Source organism: Choloepus didactylus, chromosome 23 (assembly GCF_015220235.1).
Source record: "Choloepus didactylus isolate mChoDid1 chromosome 23, mChoDid1.pri, whole genome shotgun sequence".
NCBI lineage: Eukaryota > Metazoa > Chordata > Mammalia > Pilosa > Megalonychidae > Choloepus > Choloepus didactylus.
Genome location: NC_051329.1, coordinates 7,071,010 through 7,092,046, shown reverse-complemented (window position 1 = coordinate 7,092,046; position 21,037 = coordinate 7,071,010). Strand labels below are relative to the sequence as shown.

Here is a 21,037-nt window from a genome sequence, read left to right as displayed (position 1 = left end):
GGGGCGTCGGGGGCCTCCTGGGCTCCACCAGTCAGCAGGGCCGTCCCTCACGCCGCAGGACCAGGCACCCTCGGAACTGCACCCGCCAGGGGCCCGATGGCCCACTGGACTCCCAACGCCACCGTCCCCTGTGAGGCACCCGGTGACCCGTAAGGCTGCGTCCCCAGGGGGCAGGAAGGTGGGAGAGTCCGACCTTGAGACCACAAGAAAACAAACCCACCATGGATAACCTGACCTCCGTCCACCCGAGAACACACTTCAGGAGGACGGCACGTCCCAGCAGCTGACGCCCCAGCCCTGAGGCCTCCAAGGCTGGGTCTGCCATGTGCCAGGAACAACCAAGCTACTCAACTCTCGGTGGCTGCCCGAGAGAGGAAGGGGCCATGTCCTGGGCTGGAGAGAAGGCACTGGGTTCCGTTTACCTGGAAGCCCACACACAGGGCTGGGGAGACAGTCGAGAATGGAAGAATGGGCCCCCTACAAGCTAGGGGTGAAGGAAGGGGCTGGGCGGGGACCCACGGGGCTCTGCGGCCTGGGCTGCCGTCCGGAGCCCAAGTCCTCAGCTGCCAGGTGGCCTGAGCGTCGGTCAGAAACAAGCACAGGAAAGCAGAGCCACCGCCTGGAAGCGCTCTGGACCTGAGGCTTACCCCCGACCCCCATTTTCACCTGGAGCTTCTGGTAGCCCCAGGAAGGAGCTCTCTGCTTCCCCCGTCCCCAAGGGAGAAGCCGCAGGTGCTACCTGTCACAGGATCAGCCTGCCTGGTGACACCCCGTGCCTGGACTCCCTCTGGCCACCCACCTGCCCATGTCCAAGCAGATGCCCAGGCCCACGCCAGGCCAGGCCATGGGTGACCCCGCCCCCTCACGGGAGATTCATCGGCAGGGGCACAGGCCTTACAAAACCAAAGAGACACACAGAAGCCCAGGCTGCGCCGGTCACGGCATCTCACATCATTCCAGGCTGCCGGGCTGCTCTATTTATGACGCTGTCACGGGGTGGAGAGAAGAGTTACGGCCCCCAAGTCAAAGCTCAGGACCACCCCGCTTAGTCTGTGTTTGTGAAAAGGGCTGGCAGGCGATGGTGCGGACACGGGAGCTGCCTCACATGGATGTCGCTCTAGGACTCAGCGTAAACCTCTGTCCCCAGCAGGGCCCCGGCCAAGCCAGCACCTCCCGACTGCCCCAGCTGGTAGGAAGTGAGAGAACCCCTAAGACCTCTCCCGAGTCCCAAGGAGAGAGGAGGGCATCTTCCCCGCTTTCGTCCAGCCTTCCGTGAGAGGACGCGCCCCGGGGGAGGGCTCCATCCAGGAGCAGCCGTCTGAGACACCTGCTGGCACAGAAGGCTAACACCCGCGGAGCAGCCCCACCCCATTCCGGGCGCCACGAGGAACCCAGGACGTCTCAGATCAAAGCAGGAACACGCTTCTCCTCGGCTACGCAGCTGCCGGGATCCGCAGCACCTCCCCACACCTGCCCTGGCCGCTGGCCCCCACCCCCAGCTCCGTCATCCCCTCTTTACTTCTCACCCAGCCTCCCCGCCCTCCACGCCAGAGGTCCAAGAATGGGGGCTGAGACCCGATTCCCAGTGCCACATAGGAGGTGTCTGGTCTGTAGAGCAAGTTTTTGGGTTTTGTAAAAAATATGACCTACAATTTAAAAATCTGGCAATTTTCACATAAACCCAGACTTACAACTCATCCTGAATAAAATCAGGAGATCTGGCAACACAGGGCTGCTTGGCAAGCAGCAGCTGGAGCTGGGATGGGACACTAGTTCTCCAGTTTGCTACAGGCCTCACTACTCCCTACCGCCTCCCCACCAGTGACCCACATATTAGTTGCCACTCACTGCATCTGCACTGCTGTTTTCTGGAGGCTAAAGAAACATCTCTTCTCATCTATCAGAAGTGAGTAGAAAAATGATTTTCTCCATTGTTCCCTTCATTTAAAGCTCTAGTAGGTGCTGGGGCCCCGGTTCCAAGGACTCTGAGCTCCCTGCTGTTTCCGAGGGCAACATGCTCTCTCTCACAGCCCCGTGCCTTCGCGCTCACTGTCCCCCTGCTTGGGGCACACTCACCTTCAGCCTCGTTCACCCGAGGGGCTCCTCCTCCACCGCAACTTTGGTGCGTCTTAATTCTGTGGGGTCTTCAGAGACCGCCCCCCAGGCGCCATCCCCACAGGGTGCCCACAGCCCCTCAAGCTTACCTCATGTGCTGGGTGGGAACTGCCTGTTGACACCTGTCAGCCAGTGCAGAGCCCCTGTGCCCAGCACACAGCTGGCACCCAATAAATGCCCAATGGGTGGAGGAATCAACAAGCCGGGCATCAGCAGCTCAAAGCGAAACGCAGGGCGACAGGACCAGACATCCGGGGCCCTGACACTCCTTGTACCCAAAAGTCATCTGGGGGTACCCCTCCCTGACTGACCCAACATACAGAGTCTATCCACCTCCCGCTGGGCAAACAGCTCTCAGCACGGGGCGAGGAGCTGGGACCCGAGATCTCTCTCCATCTGACTCTGAACCGCCCCCTCCAGAGCCCCCAGCCCAGCCAGCAGCAGGGACCTGTCAAGCCCACCCTCACTGGCCCCACAGAGGCAGCAGAAGGGGTCCGGGGAGACCAGGAGAGAACTGGCATACAGTAAGTGCTCAACAAATGTCGTGCAACAGTCTTAAGATAAATATAAAGGCCTTTAGCACCTTCTCTATTTTACCACAGTCCCTACCACTCCCTATTGTCCCTCACCTCAGTATATATACAGTCCCTGCCCAGCACTGAGTTTTTGCCTCTCAGTCTAGAAAATTCCTGAAGGTACTTCAATTTCTAAAGAGCCCCAATCCACTATGTCCTGGTTTTCCCTATCTGTTAGATGGGAGAACGGATTGGCCGACTGTGGCCTCACAGAACTGGATGGGAGAACTATGTCTACAAACCCAGCAGAGCCACCCTCCGAGGACCCACGCCAATGCGGCCAAACGCTCGGGAACACGGCCACCTTGAACCAAAATTCAGCATGTAGCGAGGGATTGTCTGTTCTCCCCATCAACGGATTCACTTCCCTGCTTGTATCAGAAGTGGGCTGTGGGACAGCAGATCCGGACTCCACACACACTTCCCCCAGGGAGGAGGAAGACGAGGCAGAAGATGCTGGTAGAGAAGTAGCAGGGACTGACCCGACACAGGACATGGGACTTCATCCCCAAGCAGGACCCCTTGCGACAGCTAAGGGCCTGAGGAAGGGAAGGCGAGGGCCCCAGGGAGGCCCTGCCATCCCACCCCAGTCTAGTCCAGGCTGCACGATGTCCCCTGGGCTCCCCGCCCCGACCCGTCTGCAGAGATCTTCCCAGATCTCCTCCACCCCACCGTCTCATGGCAGCTCCCCGAGCCCTTCCGCAGCATCAGTTGGAATCCCACCTCCTGCGGCCCAAGCCCACCTCCTTCTGTGAAGCCCCAGCATCGCTCTGAGCCGGTTCCCCACAGCCCAGAAGCAAAACCCTCTCTGCCTCGCCAACTCCAAGCACTCATGTAGCCCCTCTTTCAAAGGCATGCCACTGTCCCCCAACATCTTTACTTATTTTACTGAACACTTTTTTAAACGAACTCTTTTCTCTGACTCAGAGGTCAGCAAACTTTTTCTGGAAAGAGCTAGAGAAAAACTATTTTAGGTTTTGAGGGCTAGATATCTGTCAGGATGATTCAACAATTGCCACTGTATCATGAAAGCCACCACAGACATTAAGTAAATGAGAAAAGTTGCTGTGTTCCAATAAAACCTTATTCACAGGCAGATACAGCCCATGAAGCATCGTTTGCTGACCCCTGCTCTAACTTAAATGACCCTTCGGTCTCACACTAAGCAGCACTGTCCAAAAAAGTGCAGGGTGAAATGCTACCTGTTTCTTTTCAAATGTGTATTAAAGTAACCACACAACGCTATTAAGGTAAAAAAAAAAAAACACATCTGTGGATCGCCACACATCATCCTGGGAACCCAGCCCTTGCCTTGGGAATGTGGCCGTTTTGACAGTGGGGACTACAGGCCTCCAAGCCAGGGGTTTCTAGAATTTTCCAGGTTGCAGCTATTTCTCCCCAGTTCTCTCCTGTGCTATTGGGATTGATTTGCAAAGGCCAGGCAGGGTGAACGCCCCCAAACAGAGTGTCCCTAGGGCAGCCACCGAGGGAAACCCAAACTGAGGGCACTGGGTGCTGAGCCACATGGCAAGAAGGGGGCTGCCGAACGGCCACCAAGCCACTGGGGTGCCAGCCACCAATGCACGCTGGGAGCTGGTCACCATGCACGCTGGGAGCCACTGCGTACACTGGGAGCCAGCCACCACGCACACCCAGAGCTGGCCGCCGAGCACGCCGGGAGCCAGCCACCACGCACAGCTGGAGCCGGCCGCCGAGCACGCCGGGAGCCAGCCACATAGCATGCTGGGAACCAGGCAGTACAGAGTGCACAGGGAGCCTCTCACCTGGCTCTTGCCACGGCGTCGGTAGCTCCTTCTCACCAGGCTCTTGTAGTTCTCATTCTTCTTGGTCAGGTAGTAATAGAGGACACACTCAGCCACCGTCTGCCAGACAGAGAGAGGAAACACTGAGCGCTGTGCGGTGCGGGCCATCGGAGCAGGGGCTCAGAGCCGACTGCCGGGCTCAAGTCCCAGCCCTTCCACCCGCTGGCTGAGGGCCTGGCGGGAAAACCTCACTGCTCTCAGTTTCCTCATCTGTAAAATGGGAATACTAACAGTATGGACTTCACAACCCCAGTGACATTACGAAGGCGAAAGACACTCACACGTAAGTACACAGATGCCCACGTGAAGCCCGCGGGACACCGCGCAGCACACAACACCCTCTAGGCGGGCTGCCTGTGGCTGTTTTGTTGACGATGATGCAGTTATCACCTGCTCCTCCCTGCCTACGAGAACAAGGTCTCCAGCTCTCTGGCAAGCTCGAAGCCTTCCCAAACCCCAGGTATGGGGTCTCCGTTCTCACTCCAGCCTCCTCTTCCCTCCTTCCTAGAGGCCTTGAACAATCTCTTCCAAGCTTCCAGGAAAAGCTCCCCAGTTCACTTGGATTGACCCACAACCCCAGCAAATTCTGCATCTCTTAGAATTTATTTCTCTTCTCTGCCTTGGCCTGGTCAACATGGATCTGGGTTTGAATCTCGGTGTGCCACTGCCGGGTAACTGACCCACCCTCTCTGAACCTCGGCTGCCTCGTCGTTCAGATGGGACCAGTGGAGGGGGTATCCTCAGAAAGCCACCGACGAGTCAGCTAGCCCATGCCTGTCACCCACGGCACGGAGCCAGCTCCAGGCAACTGCCCCATATGCCACCAGCTGGTATGGATAGGAAGGAAATGCTTCTGGGATGCCTGGAGCCGGCGCCGAGCCAGGACCTGACCTGGGGAGGGGGTGGTGAGTCCTTGAGGTCCGCTGGGTGCAAAGGTGGGCTGGGCCCACCCGTCCTTAAGCAAAGCCACCAGCAGCCAACCCCCACCCTCTGCCCCCTGGGTGCATCATGACTGTTCCCAGGCGGCCCCAGACTAAACCTGGACACCGATACGACCTGCACAGTCGTCAGAAAAGAGGGTTTATGTTAGACGGCAGGTCTGCGAATCAGGTGACGTGGGTGTCTGGTCTCTCCTTGAATACTTCAGGGGCCTCCTTCCCACACTGGGTGACAATGACCTGGGCACAGGCTGGCTGGTTCCCTCATTGCCAACCCATCCTTGGCCTCACTCACTGACAGGACAAAGCTGGCCCCGTGGGCCTCTCAGCTGGCAGACCCCTGCTCCGGAGGCCTCTGGGAGCTCTAAGTCTCATCCTGGGCCTCCTCTCGTCCCAAGAACACCATCGAGCCCACCCTGCGGTGCAGAGTTTCGATTCCCTCCTTCCCAGACAGTGTTGCTCAATTACCAATTTGTAAAGCGCCCTCCTTCCAACTCCAGGGAGCCCGAACCCCCAAGTCTGTTGGGCTGCTGACACCCCTAGCATGGCGTTACTAACTCCAGAGAAGGGCTATTTAAAGGCCCTGTTGCTCCACACTGGTCTCTCCGCCAGGGACAGACTTTTCCTTCCCCTCTCCCTCCTCCTCTGACCACCAGCTGGCCGAGGCAGAAGTGGGGAATGACGGCTGTCCTTCCAAACGGCCCCTGGATCTGCTCCTAGCCACCCCGTCCTCCACCTCCCTCCACGAGTACACGCCTCCAGCAGCAGAGTGTCCACAAGGCTGCGGGCAGGGCAGGGAGGGCTGCCCCACGGGTGGACGTCTCCTGCCTCAGAGCCACGTGCTGCAGGGAAAGCTGCTGAAAACCCAAAAAGAGGCAGTCCCCAAATGTAAAATTGTTGTGGGAGCCCTCTGGCTTTACCCCGATGATGCCAGAGGGCTCCAGGGTCCAGCCCCACATGTCCAGCCTTGCTCCAGCCCCCAGCACTCTATCTGTGCCCTCTCCAGGTCCGGCCCAGCCCAGCCTTGGGGGTGAGCAGACAGATTCACCACTCTCTGGGGACAGCTTCTAGCTTATCTGCCAACAGGGAGCTGGATTCAGGTTTGGGAGCAAGGTGGCGTTCAAGGCCAGTTTGTCTGAAGGGATGGAGACTTGTCAGCCACACATCCAGCTTGGAATCCAGGGTGTCAGAAGTCACACTGACAATAGAGGGGCCTCCGAAGCCATTCCACCCAGCGCCTGGAGGGAAGCTGGTCTTGCTTGTGAAGCTGTGCTGGGAAGGCAGGTGCAGCACTGGTTCTAGAACCCACAGATGTTCGCAAGGACGTTCGATTCCACGTGTGCGGAGCCGGGCCCCGGGGAGGCTGCCTGACACCCTGCTGGGGTTTCACAGCCGCTCGCGCCACCTGATGCTCCACCCCCTGTGCTGGGTTGGGGCGGGGCCTGCTGCTGCCAGGAAGGAGGGAAGGAAGGAAGGAAGGACGGAGGGGAGACCGAGGGCCGAAGCAAGGGGTCACGCAGGCAGCAGCCTTGTGGGCAGGGAGGGAGGCTCCTACACGCGGGGCCCGAGCAGCCACAGGCGAGGCCCGGGCGGGGGGGGGGGGGTGGCTCACCTTCCTCTCCAGGAACGATGCGATCAAGCCAAAATTTTTTGGATGCTGCATGAACCTGTGGGGAGAGACGGGCAGGCGTGAGAGCGGGCGGAAGGGGGGCTTCCCTGCTTGGCTGCCGCCGAGCTCGCAGGCGCCCGCTGGTGCTGCCGCCCCGGCTCGCGGGCACCGCCCCACTTGGAGCAATTAAACCCGAGGGGGTGTGGGAAGGGCCGCGACGGGCAGGGTGGGGGGTAACAGGGCGTTCCTTGGAGTGAGTCACTGGCTTTAGCGCCTTTGAAAATATATTTGTTTGTTCTGCTGGAGGCAGCTTCCAGGAAAAATGAGGACATTACATGGAGCTCTTTGGTGGGGTTTCCCCCCCGTTGAAAATCTGCTTTGTTTCTCTCTCCGGCCGGGTCTGGGAAGCTGGACCTCACCCACGGCACCCGGGGCCTGCCTGGGAACCCAGCAGGCCCCCACCACGAGGTCACAGCCTGCCAGGCTGCTGGGCCCCTGGGAGAGCAGAGAGCAGAGGCTTTCAGTGCCCGCAGGGAGGCAGGGAGGAGACGGAGCAGCCAAGGAGGCGGCAGGAGGGGACTGAACCGTGGGGGCTACAGGGAGTTGGCACTGTACCAACTGGCTGCCTGCGAAGCCAGGCGAGTTACTGGGAAAGCGCTGGGCTGGGCTGAAATGTCAGGGCCGGAGGAGCAGGCCAATGGCGGGGGCAGAGATGTGGGTCACGGCCTGCCCCAGGGATGCTGGCTGAGTCACTGGCCCCGGCCCAGCCTGGGCGGCCATCCCCACGCCGCACCACCGCCCTGTGGCCTTCTGTGGGGAGAGAGTCGCTGCTAGCAAGGCAGGGGCCAGGGGCTCCCACTGAGGGGCTGGGCACAGGCCCCGGGCTTGGCCCTGCCTGGCCGTCCAGATGGCCAGGCAGGAGGCCAGCAGGCCCCCACCCTGTTCCTCCGCCAGCCACTGGGGAATCAGAACGGCCTCTTCTCTCCCGGAGGAAGCAGCCAGTTGCGGAGTGGCGGACTTCCCAGCCTGGGATCCCGCCTCAGGCAGCTCGCTAAGCTGGGGCCAGCCCAAGGCCCTTCTCTTCTGGAAAAAGAAGTCCTTTCCTTCCCTCCCCCGCCTGGCCCCAGCAACATTTCCTACCCCCACCACCCACCATGGGGCCTCCCCCACAGGGATGGGGCCCCCAGGAGACCAGGAATCAAAGGATGATCTACCCCACCTGTCCCGTCCCCGCCCTCCCCGCCTCCCCTGCATCCCCGGGCAACGTTTACTGAAAACTGATGCACTGGACACCTCGCAGCCAGGGGGCGGCATTATGGCTAGACCCATTTTGCAGCTGGGGAAACTGAGGCTCGGAGAGAAGTGGCAGGCTCAAAGTCAAACAGACAACAAGCAGGAGTGCTCTAGGCTGTTGTCCTGTGATTTTCAAAAGCCCTGTGAGCTAGAAATTCCGCTGAAAGAGAGTCAAACCAAGGCCACCCCCCGGGGAGTCACAGGGTGCCGAATTCGTCACACCCAGGACCGAAGCCAGGCCAACCCTACAGGGACAGACATCAGCCAACCCGGTCCCCTCTGCTTCAGCTCCCAAATCCAAACAGCCATGTGAAATCTCCAGAAAAACGGGAACCCCAGAAAGCACCCCAGAAATCCCTCTCTTTTAGGAAACAAACACAAAAGGATATCAAAAATGCCAGAGGAAGTTTTAAAAATACATAATATGACAGTAATTCCTAGCACCTGTGGCTATTCCACAGCCATTTCAATCATTTAAGGTATAGGGAGCCCTTGATCCGATCGTAAAAGCACCACGATGGCCAGCGGGAGGACCCGGCCCCGGAGGAACCGGCATTAACGAGCCGGACAAGTAAAACCCCAGCACGTGCTGGGATCCCCTCCTGCAGGTCACCGGAGCCAGGTGAGGGCGCAGGACAGCTCCTCGCACTTCCCCCGATTTTTACATGTACTAAAAAACTTCCAGAAGAAAATGCTGCTCGCAAAAGCAGCCCCCACCAAAGCCGCTCTGGGCACTTCCAGCCCAGTGCCAGGGAGGTGGGCCGGGCTCACCAAGGGGCTGCTGGCAAAGTAAGACAGAAGCCAGGCCGCCCCCGGCCAGTCCCAGGCCGTGCCCGCGGTCCAGCCTCTGGGACCCGCCTGGAGGCCCCCTGGCAGGGCGGGCGCCGGGGCACTCACTTCTCCCGGAAGGTCTCCTTCTCCTGCTCGCTCCACATGTTCATGACCTGGCGGTCCTTGTACACCTTCATGGGGTCGTCCATGAGCCCGTTCATGTTGATGAACTTGATGCGCTGCTGGTCGGCGTCGTACAGCATCGGCGGGATCACGGCCAGCTGGCGCATCTGCTTCTCCAGGTTCTGCAGGGAAACGGAAAGCCGAGGGCCCAGGTCAGGGGGCCGGGGTGAGGGGTGAGGGGTGAGGCTCCCCCAGCCCCGGCGGCCCAGGTGAGCACGTGTCCTGAGTAAGGGAGGGAAGAGGCGAAGCCCAAGAGAAAGAGGAGACTGACCTAAAAAGCAGTAATAGCTCCTGCTGCGGGGCGCGAGGATTTAAAAGCTGCCCCAGACACGTTCATGGTGGGGAGGGCTGTAAATTACAGGCAGAGAGCAGAGTGCAGCCTTATCTGCAGTGGGAGGGGAGCCATGAATCTTCCCTTTGGAAAGGCAAGCCCATAAAACGCCACGGGAGAGATGTGCGGGCCAGCTGGGTGAGCAAGCTCAGGAGACGGTGCCCGGGCCAGAGGGCACACAGGCAGATTTGGGGGTAGCGGCCTGCCAGCTGGCAGGAACACAGTGGAGCAGGGAGAGGCCGCCTTGCTCTTGGGGCCTGGGGGAGGCTGCAGGCCCACTCCTTCCCCCATCCCCGGCAGCCGACTCCTTGGGGCATGCCCACTGGGGATGGAGCTTGCCCAGCTGCAGGGACCGCGAGAGTCAGGCCAGCTGGCAGTGATGCTCAGGATGGACGTGAAAAGGATCTGAGCTGACCCTCAGCTGGGCTCATCTCCCCGAATCCCTGCAGCCAGCCTGGACGAAAGGAGGGCTGGGCCCAGCCAAGGTCAGCTGGTGCAAGGCAGCCGGCTGCCCAGCTTCCCACCGTCTGGCCTCTTTATTCCATGCTCAGGGCTCCCAGGCGGGGGGCGCAGGGCAGGCCGGGCCTCTGACCCCCAGCACCCAGGAGCAGCCCTAGAGCACTGGCCATCACCGTCCTGCGTGGTCTCGAGACTCAACAGTGGCCAACCCACAGAACGTGATTCCGCGGGCAGGACCCTGGCTTGGCCGCGCTGGCAGCGGCCATGCCTGTCTTTTCTACACAGGGCACATGTCCGGATACTGGAGGCTCCTGGAAGGGATGGAGGTTTCTCTCCCGCCCAGGCCCCTCTCACACACCCGCCCAGGGAACCTCAGGTCAGTGTCGACTGCTGAGCTGAAGTTCCCCCCAGTTCTCTTCCTGCCTTCCCCCATACACCACTCCCTCAGCTTTCCCGAGGCCTCTGGCAGCTGCAGTCTCCCCCAGCAGGACCAGGGAGGTGGGCCTCATGGATGGGGTGACAGTCCCTCAGCCCAGATGCCACACGCCATGGCCTTCGTGCCAGGAACCCCCAGGAGGGGCTGCCCTCCTGCCTCCAGCACGTCCGCACCGTTGGGGGACACCACACAGCCCCGGCCTCAGCGTCACGGGGCCTAAAACAAGCACAGCCGCGGGCCCGTGGGTAGGAGGGACAAACACAAGGCCGCATGGCCATGACCGTGGGAGACAGCTTCCTGAGTCCCGCTGCCGACAGATGTCATTTGAAATGACACGTATCAAGAGAAGTTTTAAACAAAGGTTCTTTTTTGAATTCTCTGCATCAAAGCCATGTGGGTAAAAATGCAGGTTCCAGGGTCGCCAGGCCCGCTGAGTCGGAACGTCTGGGAGCGGGGCCTGCGATTCTGCAATTTAAACAAGCAGCCCCCACCCCCCACCCCAGGGCTCTTTTGCCCATCGAATGTGAGAATCAGTGACCTTGAGTCGCAGTGTCCAACGGGATGTCGTGTGACAATGGAGAAGTTCACTACCTGCCCCGTCCAATATGGGAGCTGCTCGCCCCGTGTCTACTACGTGCTGGAAATGTGGCGAGCGCAGCTGGGAAACCAAATCCTTCGTGCGATTTCATTTTAATTATTTATTTCGCGGCTACCGTCCCGAGCTGCAGCCGTGTTAACTTCCAGTCCCGACAACAGCGCATCTGGACACAACCCACCAGCAGGGAGGTGATCTCTCTTTTTTACATATCTCCCTCCTTTGTGGGAACCCGGGGCGGGCACTGCCTTAGTGGCCATCTGACCTGTAGTACGTGGGGAGGGGGGTGGTGGGGTACAGGCTGGCATCACCCCCACCCCAGGAGAAAACGCTTCCATGCTCTGCTTCCAGGCCACCTCCGGACACCAGGGGCCACAGCCAGGACCACCGAGGCGGAACCCAGCCATGCAGGTGCCCCTGGGAGGCCTGAGGGAAACAGGCCACACTCAAGCTGGAGGGCAGGCGTCCTGCTGAGGGGTCCCCAACAGGGGACAGCTGGTGCACTAGAATTCTCCATCTGCCCCATCGTGCCCCCCACCCTGCCCCAGCTCTAGGCACCAGGAGGCTGACCCTATAAACCCATTACCCAGCCAGTGGGAAGCCCAGAAAGAAGAAAGGAGGCAGGAGAAGCAAGAAGTGGGGGGACTTACTCCGCAGCTCCCTCCCCAGCGTGGAGTCACCGTCAGGCAGGAGCTGGGACCCCTCCGCCCGGGCTCCCCTTTAGGCCTGGGGTGGGTAACGGCTCCCCTCTACTGCTGGTCAATGTCCCCTGTGGGTTCTGTCCACACTTGGTAACACGAGCCTGCGTGAAATCCCCCCGAGGGGGAGTCTGTCTCCTGCCGGGACCCCTACCTGCGGTGGGGACTTGGGGGGAGGGCAGCTGGGCTGAGGCAGGGCTGAGACTCACCTCCTGCTCTGAAAGGCCGTCGATGATCTCGGACACCTCGTGCTCGCTGCGGGCAGCCGACATGGAGAGCCCGCTGCCCCGCTGGCCCACCCTGCTGGAGAGCGAGAGGGACACACTCAGGACCGACCCGAGACCACGGGCAGGGGGCGGGAAGGAAGTGCCACCTGCAAGGATCCAGGGCAGGCCCCAGGGCCCCCACGCTGACCCAGGAATGCTGGAGCCCAGGACCCTGGCGGCTCGGTGCCGTCCTCTCTCCTAGGACATCCCGATAAAGCACAGTCACACTGGGCTCAGACCCCAGCTCTGCCTCTTCGGACCTCTGGCAAAGTGCTGCTCTCCATGCCTATTTCCCCCATGACGTGAGGATACCAGCAGCCCTGCTCCTAGGGTTACTGTCGATGAGCTATGGATTGTCAAGTGCTTGGGAAATAGTAAAAGCCATAACTGCTCTTACTAATGAGCTATCGCTCCGGCTGTGACGAGAGAAACCATGGCTTCCTGTGGCTGAGCACCCACTGCCAGTGCCCTCAGCAGGAACTCGCCCGGTGCCATGATCCCATCCTCCTGGCAAGGGCGCTCAGCCTCAGGTGCCTCCGGGGGCCACGCAGGTTATGCCAATGAAGGAAGCTTCCGGATCCCAGGCCACAACCCGCCAGAGAGACACTGAAGTCCCACATGAATGAAGGCCACGCGAGCCCCACACGATGCATCCGAGGGCCTGACGCGGCCCCTGGGACCCTGACTCGAGACCCCTGGGCTGCCCCTTTCCCACACGGGACGGCCCTCTGCCGAGCACGCCGCGGGTGACCCAGGCCCTCGCCCTCTTGCTGGGGGGAAGGCAGGAGTGAAGGGGGCTTGTGCTGCGTCGGGGCCGGGCAGGGCCACCCCGGCTCACCTCTGCATGCGTTCCTGCAGCTCGCGCTGCTTGCGGATCTCGGGAAACTGCTTCTCGTAGTACTCGCGCACCTTGCTCTCCTTGGCCCGCCGCCGCGGGTTGTTCTCGATGCGCTCCACCTTCTTCTCCCAGGCCTCCATGAGCTGGTCATAGCGCTGGCAGAACTTCTGCTCCTGCGGGCACGGGGTCGGGCGCTGAGGGGCCGTCCCCATGGCGGACACCCACCTCCAGCGTCCCCGTGCCTGTCCCATTCTGCAGACGACCCCACAGGTGGACAGACTGACACACACTCACACACACACACACACACACACACACACACGGTCACACAGAGACCCAGAGAGCAGGCGCAGCTCAGGCAGACCCAGAGGAGCAGGGGGTCCCTCAAGCAAAGCCCTGGGCTCCCCAAAGGGGACTTGCTCCCTCGGTTCCACTGCCCAACACAGACGCCCTTAGGCACAAGGAGCTGTTAAGTTTAAATCGTGTAAAGGTAAATAAAATTTAAAACTCCATTCCCTCATCTAACTAGCCACAGTTCGAGTGCTCTGTGGCTACTTGTGGCTCGTTGCTACCACCCATACTGGACAGCACAGATGGAGAACACTCCTGCATCGCAGGAACTTGTACCAGATGGCACTGCTCCAGGGTGTCTGCCAGGCCAAAGGGCAGCCTCGTGGCATCCGCTTTCTAAATGGTTCCTCATTCCCCAGCTTCTGTCTCGGCGATACCCCGCAACCCCAGGGACTGGAATGAAGACCCAAGCAGCTTCTGGGCAGGAGGTTCTGCCATCTGTTCAAGACAGGGAAGTCCGCCTCTGCATCTAGCCAGAGTGCGGCCTGCTGTAGCCTGTGCCTGTGTCCTTAAAAAAAGATCCCCTCTCCAGCCCAGAGTATGTCTGCCTGGCTTCTGTGTCTTCAAGGTGACATGGGCCTTGAGCAGGTGGGGGGCCGCCAGGCTGCCCATGAGACCCCCGTTTTCCCGCCTCCAGCAGCTACAGTGGACAGATGGCCGGGGCTGGGAGTCTCTCCTGAACAGCGCAGTCAGAAGGCCCTCTCTGGTCCTCGGGCCCGGAGACCCCACCCCCTTCCTGGATTTCAGCTTCTGACCAAGGGCAGCCCGTGACCTCCACCCTCAACGAGGCTAGAGGCGTGAGGGTGCCTGGTGGCCACCAGATCACAAGGCATGCTCAGGCTGGTGATGGGGGCTGTGGAACTCGACCCCCAGCTCTTGGGGCCCTACACATAAGTGGGGAGACCAGGAGATGGTTCCAGTAACAGGTAACGGCCTCCGTGTAGGCGGACAGCTGACAGCCAGGGCCCCAGGGGAGGGGCAGGTGGACAGAGAGCGCCTAGTGGAGCCGCCTGTCCAAGCAGGCGACTCTCCTTCTAGAAAGGCCCCAGTCTGATGGGTGACAGCAAGGGAAAAGGTGAGAAAAGTTCACCGAGAGCCAGCAGAGGGAAAGAATACTTTCCTCTGGTGAGGGCAGGCGAGGCTGAAGCCAGCAGGGCCACCGGCGGGCTACAGGGCCTTGGGTTCTCCACGTGCCCAATGGAGGGTAGGCAGGGACAGCTGGCGAGATGCTTCCAGCTGTGTCTGTAGCCCCTGTGGGGTGCAGGTGGCGCTAAGGGATGTGGGACAGGTTGTCCGTGAGGGGATATCCAGCAACGCTCCCCACCCCCAAGGACTGGGATAAAGACCCGAGCACAACTCTGCCACCTGACCAAGAAAGGAAGTCCTCCTCCACATCCAGCCACAGTGCGGCCCGCTGTAGCCTGCACCTATGTCTACCATGCTGGATGTCCCCTCAGTCCACTCGGGAGCCAAGGGTGCTGGGCACCTCAGGATGATTACGGCGGGCAGCTCCATCCCTTCCCCGGGGCACTGACGACTGCTTACTGGGGTTTTCCCCAAGGGTGGACGCACTTGGGCCAGGAGAGGAAGCAGAACATAAGCGCTCACTGACACACTCGCACACATGTACACACACACGGACACACTCATGTGCAGAGTCCCCTACATGCACACACACGAGAAGCTGGAGCACAGCCAGGCCCGTGTGCAAGGAAAAGGAGCAGGGCCGAGCCACCCCGGGACTGCAGGGAGGGAGGGTTACGGACATAAGTTCCACCCCAGCCCCTTGCTCACTCCTGACAGAATTCCAGAGTAGTGACAACAGTGATGGCAATAATTGCACCATCAGCACCATCCGTGCTCACAGTGGGCGCCTACTGTATGCAGGCATCGTTCAAGTCCTTCCTGTACTGACTTAAAGCCTGAACCACCCTGTGAACATCCTTTTCCCCTTCAACAGCTGGGACAGCCACGAGCCCTGGGCATTCGCGCCTCTTGTGTGGGGTCATGAGGGAGTGGAGAGGGTGCAGGCGCAGCAGAAGCAGCTGACCACCATGAGCGCCTGCTGGATGCCACAGGAAGGGTGTGTGTGTGGCTACGATCCCCACCGCAGAGGAACCCGAGGCCCAGAGACATTCAATAACTGCACGGGGGCCCAGCGGAGCTGGGACTTGATCCCGTCCTCCAGGCCTGGCACAAACGCAGCTCTGAATCTAGAGATGAGAGTTGAGGGAGCCAGAGTGTCCCCACCACTGGGGAGGGTGGCCCAGGCCAGGGGCATGGGGAAAGGAGGGCAGCGCCAGGGGAGGGGGCAGTGCTCAAGTCCGCTGGCCACGGGAGAGCGCGAGGTGCCCGTCGGTGCAGGGCTGAGGGCACTGGCTGCTGCGTTTGCCCGGTGGTCCTGTGTCCTCCTGTGCCACAGGGCAGGATGGGGCCACGGAGCCCAGGGGACACGCATTCGGGGACTCAGCTTCTCCACCCTGAGGTCCAGGGTGTGAGATGTGGCATAAATCAGAGCCAGCCCTGTCCTGTGCTAAGGGTGATGGTAATGTGGTGAGTCTCAGAGCCCCCTTCCCTGCCTGGGCCCAGCGTTCCGGAAAGAGAGGTGCGTGAAGACAAAGCCTGACCAAAAAACTAGACTGGGAGGTTCAGGGGATAGGAGGTAGGAGAAAACCTTCAGCCCTCTCTTCCAAAACCAAACCAAAACAATACAAACCACAGAGAACGGGGCAAGCCAGGGAGAGAGTGGGAGTTTTTGCCCAACTGTCCTGCAAACCTAACGGAGGGCGAGTGGGTGGAGCCCTTGTCAAGCTCTGGAAATGGCTTCTGTTTTGTCTTTTCGCCAGAGTCCCTAGAATGGCAGCCCTGTGCCTGTGTGCAGGGACTCTGGCTCACTGCTCTTTCCCCAGCCCGGCCCCCAAGGGCCTCCGGAAATATTTAGTGAAAACACAAGAGACTGAACCAAGCAGGGAGTCTCAGGGAAGCCCCCACTTCTCACACCATGAGCTCCTGGGGTCCGAGGGCCGCCCACCCAGCTTCCCAGTCACCCAGCATCGGGGGCCAAAGCAGCTCATCTCTCTGGGGGCCCAGCCGAGGATGGGGGCCAAGGGCAAACACCCCGTTACCCCCACAACATTTCTGCCCAAGCTGCCAGGCTGGAGCCACCCCCCACCTGGTCCCACCCCCACTGCCCCCAGGACACCGCCCCCTCCCCACCCAGCTCTGCTCCAGCCTCCCAACCGCGGGCCACGCCCACACCCTCCAGGACCCCAGTCCCCCTCCTAGGCTGCCGCCCCCTTGGCCCCACACTGTACCCCACCTCTCCTTCCCCTGGATCCCTCCCTGAGTACCCCAGCACAGCCACCCTCTCTGCCCCAGAATTCCTGCTGCCTCTCAGGGTGGTCAGAGTCTGGTCACGGGAACCACAGAGCCTGGGTTCAAATCCTGACTTCGCCATTTCCCAGCTGTGTGACCCTGAGGCGGCTGCTCCACCTCTCTGAGCCTCGGATTCCTCACCTGTAAACCGGGAGTAGGAAGGGTGCAACCCTCACAGGACTAAATGCATGAAAGTGCATGAAGCACCTGGAAGGGCACAGGGCTGGCACCCACAGGGAGCGCTTGCTGGTGCCACCAGCCATCTGCACACAGATCAACTCGCTCGGTCCTGCAGGCTGGAGAATGGGCCTGCATCTTAGCAACTCAGCTCGGCACACAGTAGTGCTCGATGATGGCCCTGGAGGCAGCTGCATGGCTGACACCCTCTTGTCCCATTTCTGCACTTATCTATCCCCTACTGTGTGCCACAGACCTACTATGTGCCAGGCACAAAGAGGCCAGCCTCCCAGGCTGGAAGGGCCTCTCTGGAAGCAGGTGCCCTGTGGAGGGCAGTGAGCCCTTGACCCTGAACCTAGAGAGGAAATGAGGAGACCAAGATCTCCACGGCACCTTTCTCCTCGACAGTTGGGGAAGGGCCAGGGGTGCAGGGCTGAGAGGAGCCCCTCCACCCCCAACGCACCTATTCCAGCCCACAGAGAACCCCACATTGGAGCAAGGATCCCGAGGCAGCAGCCCCCACCCAGGCTGTCTCTCTCTCCGCAGGGTGGACTTCCGGGTCCTCCCCAGCCACATCCCCCCACCCTGTGGCTTGGGTGGAGTCGGCTACTGCATCCCCAGCCCTAAGAGGGCCCCGAGGAGCCAAGCCAGGCAAAGGAACCCCAGCTCCCTGGGGGGGGGCACTGACTCAAAGAGCCCCATACCCGCGACTGCACCTGTCAGAGCTTTTGGGAGACAGTCTGAGAAAGGGCAGCTCTCTCCAGCTCTAGAAGACTCAAACCTGCTGCAGGAATTTGGTTTCCACAAGGGAAACCAGCTTGTCAATGTACCAACACACACAGTTGGAAAAAACGGCACGGAAATGAAGGCGAAGCCTGATCCAACCGCTCCTGAAATCCACACCCACGGATGTTGTCAGCTACACAAATTCCTTGACTGATGAGGCCCATGTGAGTCAGCTCCTCCACCCCTCAGGGCTGAAAGAAGCCTAATCGGTCCCCCTCCGTCATTCGGGCCGACCTCCCTGGGTGAATCTGATTCACATGGCCACCCTAAACCACAACCGCAGTGCTCCCTCACACCAGCTCTCCCCACCTGGTCGCCAGAGTGCGGCAAGGAGCAGGGGCACGAGCACCTTCTGTTTTGCCTCTCTGTGCCCTCGTTTCCCTGAGCGCAGACGGGGCCGCGGTGGTCCAGGAAAACCTCCTTTCTGAGGGAGGCCCCTGCGGCCCCTGCCACCCCTCCTCAGCCGGCCCGGTCCCCCACCTCTCCTGACAACCCTCTCTTCCTTGCGGAAAAGCACACAATGGCTCCTCTGACGAGCGTTTAATTCCCAATTTTCCAGGTCAACATTTTTCTTGTCACTTTTCTTTCTTCCCAGCCTGCCTTTCAAAGGGGCTCGAGTCAGCCACCCTCCGAGAGGCCTGCCGAGAAAACCCTCCGGGGTTGGCAAAGGGGCCGCCGAGCTGAGTGCCCCTCACCTCGTCTCAGCCCCCAGGGTCGGCCGGCCCCGAGCCCGGCTTCACCAGAGCAGCTGTCATCTTTCACGCTCGGGAACGGGGCAGCTGCTGCACCAGGAGGGTCCTGGCAGCTGCAGCCTGAAGTGGTCTCGAGTCTCTCCGAATCCGGGGGGCAGGCAGCCGCAGGGAAGACTTACCCATTGTTTCCGGGCGTGATTCCTCCTCTTGAAGTACAAAATTAGCTTCTTCCGCATCGCCTGGTTTCTATGCAGGAGGGAAAGAGCAAACGGGGCATGTGAGGAAGCCCCCTCTGCCCGCCAGCCCACCTGCCCACAGGAAACGGGCCACAGAGCCATCCTCGGCCTCAGACCAACAAGGGGACGCAGCCGGCAGGACCCAGACCCCAGGCCTGCTGCCATTTGGGCGGGGGCTCGCATCTGGCCTCAGTGCCACCAGGCCAGCCCCACCTGGGTGCTGAGAGCTGGCTTCCAAGCACCCTGCCCTGCCACACAGGAGGAGACCCGGGCAGATGGGACAGGTAGCACGGCCAGCGCTGCCCCCTTGAGAAGCACCTGGGGGCTGCAGCTGAAGCCGGGAGAGCCGGAGCCTCTCGGCGATGCCAAGTGGGTCTCGCAGCCCCTGCTTCCCAAGGAGGATGCAGGCGGTTCAGAGAGAGACGCGGAGACAGAGGGACTGAGCTGCAGGGAGAGACACCAACACCCAGAAATTGAAGAGAAGGAGAGCAAGGCCCAGAGTGGATACCCAAGGAACAGAGAAAGAGACAAAACAAGGGACAGAGACCCAGAGAGTGACAGGGAGACAGGACTGGGAGAGGGGGAGTGGGAAGGATGAACTGAGAGCCAAGGGAAATGGGGAGACCGAGAACCAGGAAATGAGAGGAGAGCAGGACCCAGAGGCAGACAGAGAGAAAGAGCTGGGGACAAGGCTCAGAGGCAGATGACACCGCGAGAGCAAGGACAAGGCGTGAGGATGGAGGGACCCCACCCTGCTGCCCAGAGGCCTAACACCCCCGATGGCCGTAGCCCCCCAATCTCCAACGCACAAAGCAGGGTATGTCGGCTGACATCCTCGGGCCGTGGGGGTCACAGGCAGGCCTTGGGGGCCCACTGCGCCCCTCAACTTGCCCAAACTTGCCAGGATCCACTTTGCTGGGGAGGGGCTCCCCAACTTCCCCATGTTCTTGGCTGTGTCCAAATCCCACGAAAGCTCAAAAGTTATTCCCTGGGACCTCATGCCCCCTATGGGAAAGACTCTCACCTGAGAATCAGGGCAGGAAAAGGACTGAGGGAAGAAAGAACCCGGGCAGTGAGGGGCCAGGAGGCCCCCCACTCACCCCCACCTCGCGCCTCCTGAGCCTGTGCACCCCACCCCATCCACGAAGGGCTATGGACTCAGCGGGGGGCCCGGGCCCCCACTCCCTGCTCTCAAGCCCCCGAAACACCAATGAGCTAACCCGGATCTGCACGTGCCCTTATAATTAGGAGCACAGGATCTCGGTGAGCCTGTGGGCACTCTGTCCTCTCTCGAGCCCCCCACGGAGCCCAGGTGTGCTCAGAGTCCTCTGGCCCCCCATGGGGAAATGCCATGCCCCCCCCACCCAGAGGCCCCGCTGCTCACATCAGCCCACCCCAGCCAGGAACATGGGCTGGGCCCAGAACCCTCCACTCCCTGTCAGGCATGGAACTGTGTCCCCCAAAAAGGCACACTCGAGTCGGAACCCCCAGTCTGATGCACGTGGTTCTGACTTGAAGGTGTGCTTAGCTAAGATGAGGCCGAATGGGATTCGGGTGGGCCCTTCCTCCAGCATGACTGGCGTCCTCAGGGGGGAGAGGGAATTTGGACACAGCGAGAAGACAGGCAAGTGGGAGGAAGAAAACAGCCTGGGTACCGAGCACCCCCAGAACTGCAGGCAGCGGGGGGAGCGCACCCTGCCGACACCTGGATTTCCTTCCAGCCTCCAGAGCTGGGAGAGAATAGGACCTGGCACTTGAGCCCCCCAGTCTTGGTTCTTCGTTACGGCAGCCCCAAGATGCCGAGACAAGGGGACTGAGCACAAGTCAGAAGCTCCCTGAGCCCCGGGGTCCCTCCCACACACGGGAGCAGCAGCACTTCATGTTCCGCTCCTCGGCCACTCAACAAACGCTGGGGACACGGACGGCACGGGAGGGAGGGGATGCTCTAGAGGCCATGCTGACCACAAACAGGAGAATCAAGGGAATTCTGTATTCCGGATCGTGAACAGGGCGGTAAAGGGAGGATGTAGCTATTTTCGATCTAGAAGTCCGAAAAGGCCTCGCTGAGGAGACAGCCTTGAGCTGAGATCATCACGGGGTCGCAGGTGCGGGCAGATGGGAAGTGAGGGCAGGCTGGGCAGAGGCCCAGCGAGGCAAAGGCCCTGAGGCGGAACCAACCAGAGCACGTGAAGAACAGACAGAAGAAGGCCCACGTGGCTGGAGCGTCTGGAGGAGGGGAGAGGAGTCAGGTCGGACGCAGGCGGCTGTGCAAAGTTTGCTGGGCCACAGGCGGACGCCTGGGCTTCAAGAAACAAAAGGGAGATGGCTCAGTAGCAATGAACAGGCCCATACCGAGATCGTGGGCTTCCAATCCCATTCTCCAGTAAAAGGAACCTGGGCTCCTTGAAAAATGGCTGATGCCACGGCTGGGGTAGGGAATACTCAGAAGAGCGTCTTGCAGTGCTGCAAAGAAGGATGGGCTAAAAAGAA

General features: G+C 60.6%; 1 protein-coding gene across 1 annotated transcript in view; it reads right to left on the bottom strand.

Moving 5' to 3' along the window:
- The window catches only part of NCOR2 (nuclear receptor corepressor 2), a 220,378-nt gene that overhangs the window by 79,836 nt on the left and 119,505 nt on the right, over positions 1–21,037 (bottom strand). Inside the window, 6 exon segments of the mRNA XM_037816581.1 lie at positions 4,475–4,573; positions 7,064–7,118; positions 9,251–9,429; positions 12,036–12,129; positions 12,931–13,103; positions 18,491–18,557. Coding sequence (XP_037672509.1) covers positions 4,475–4,573; positions 7,064–7,118; positions 9,251–9,429; positions 12,036–12,129; positions 12,931–13,103; positions 18,491–18,557 — 667 coding nt within the window.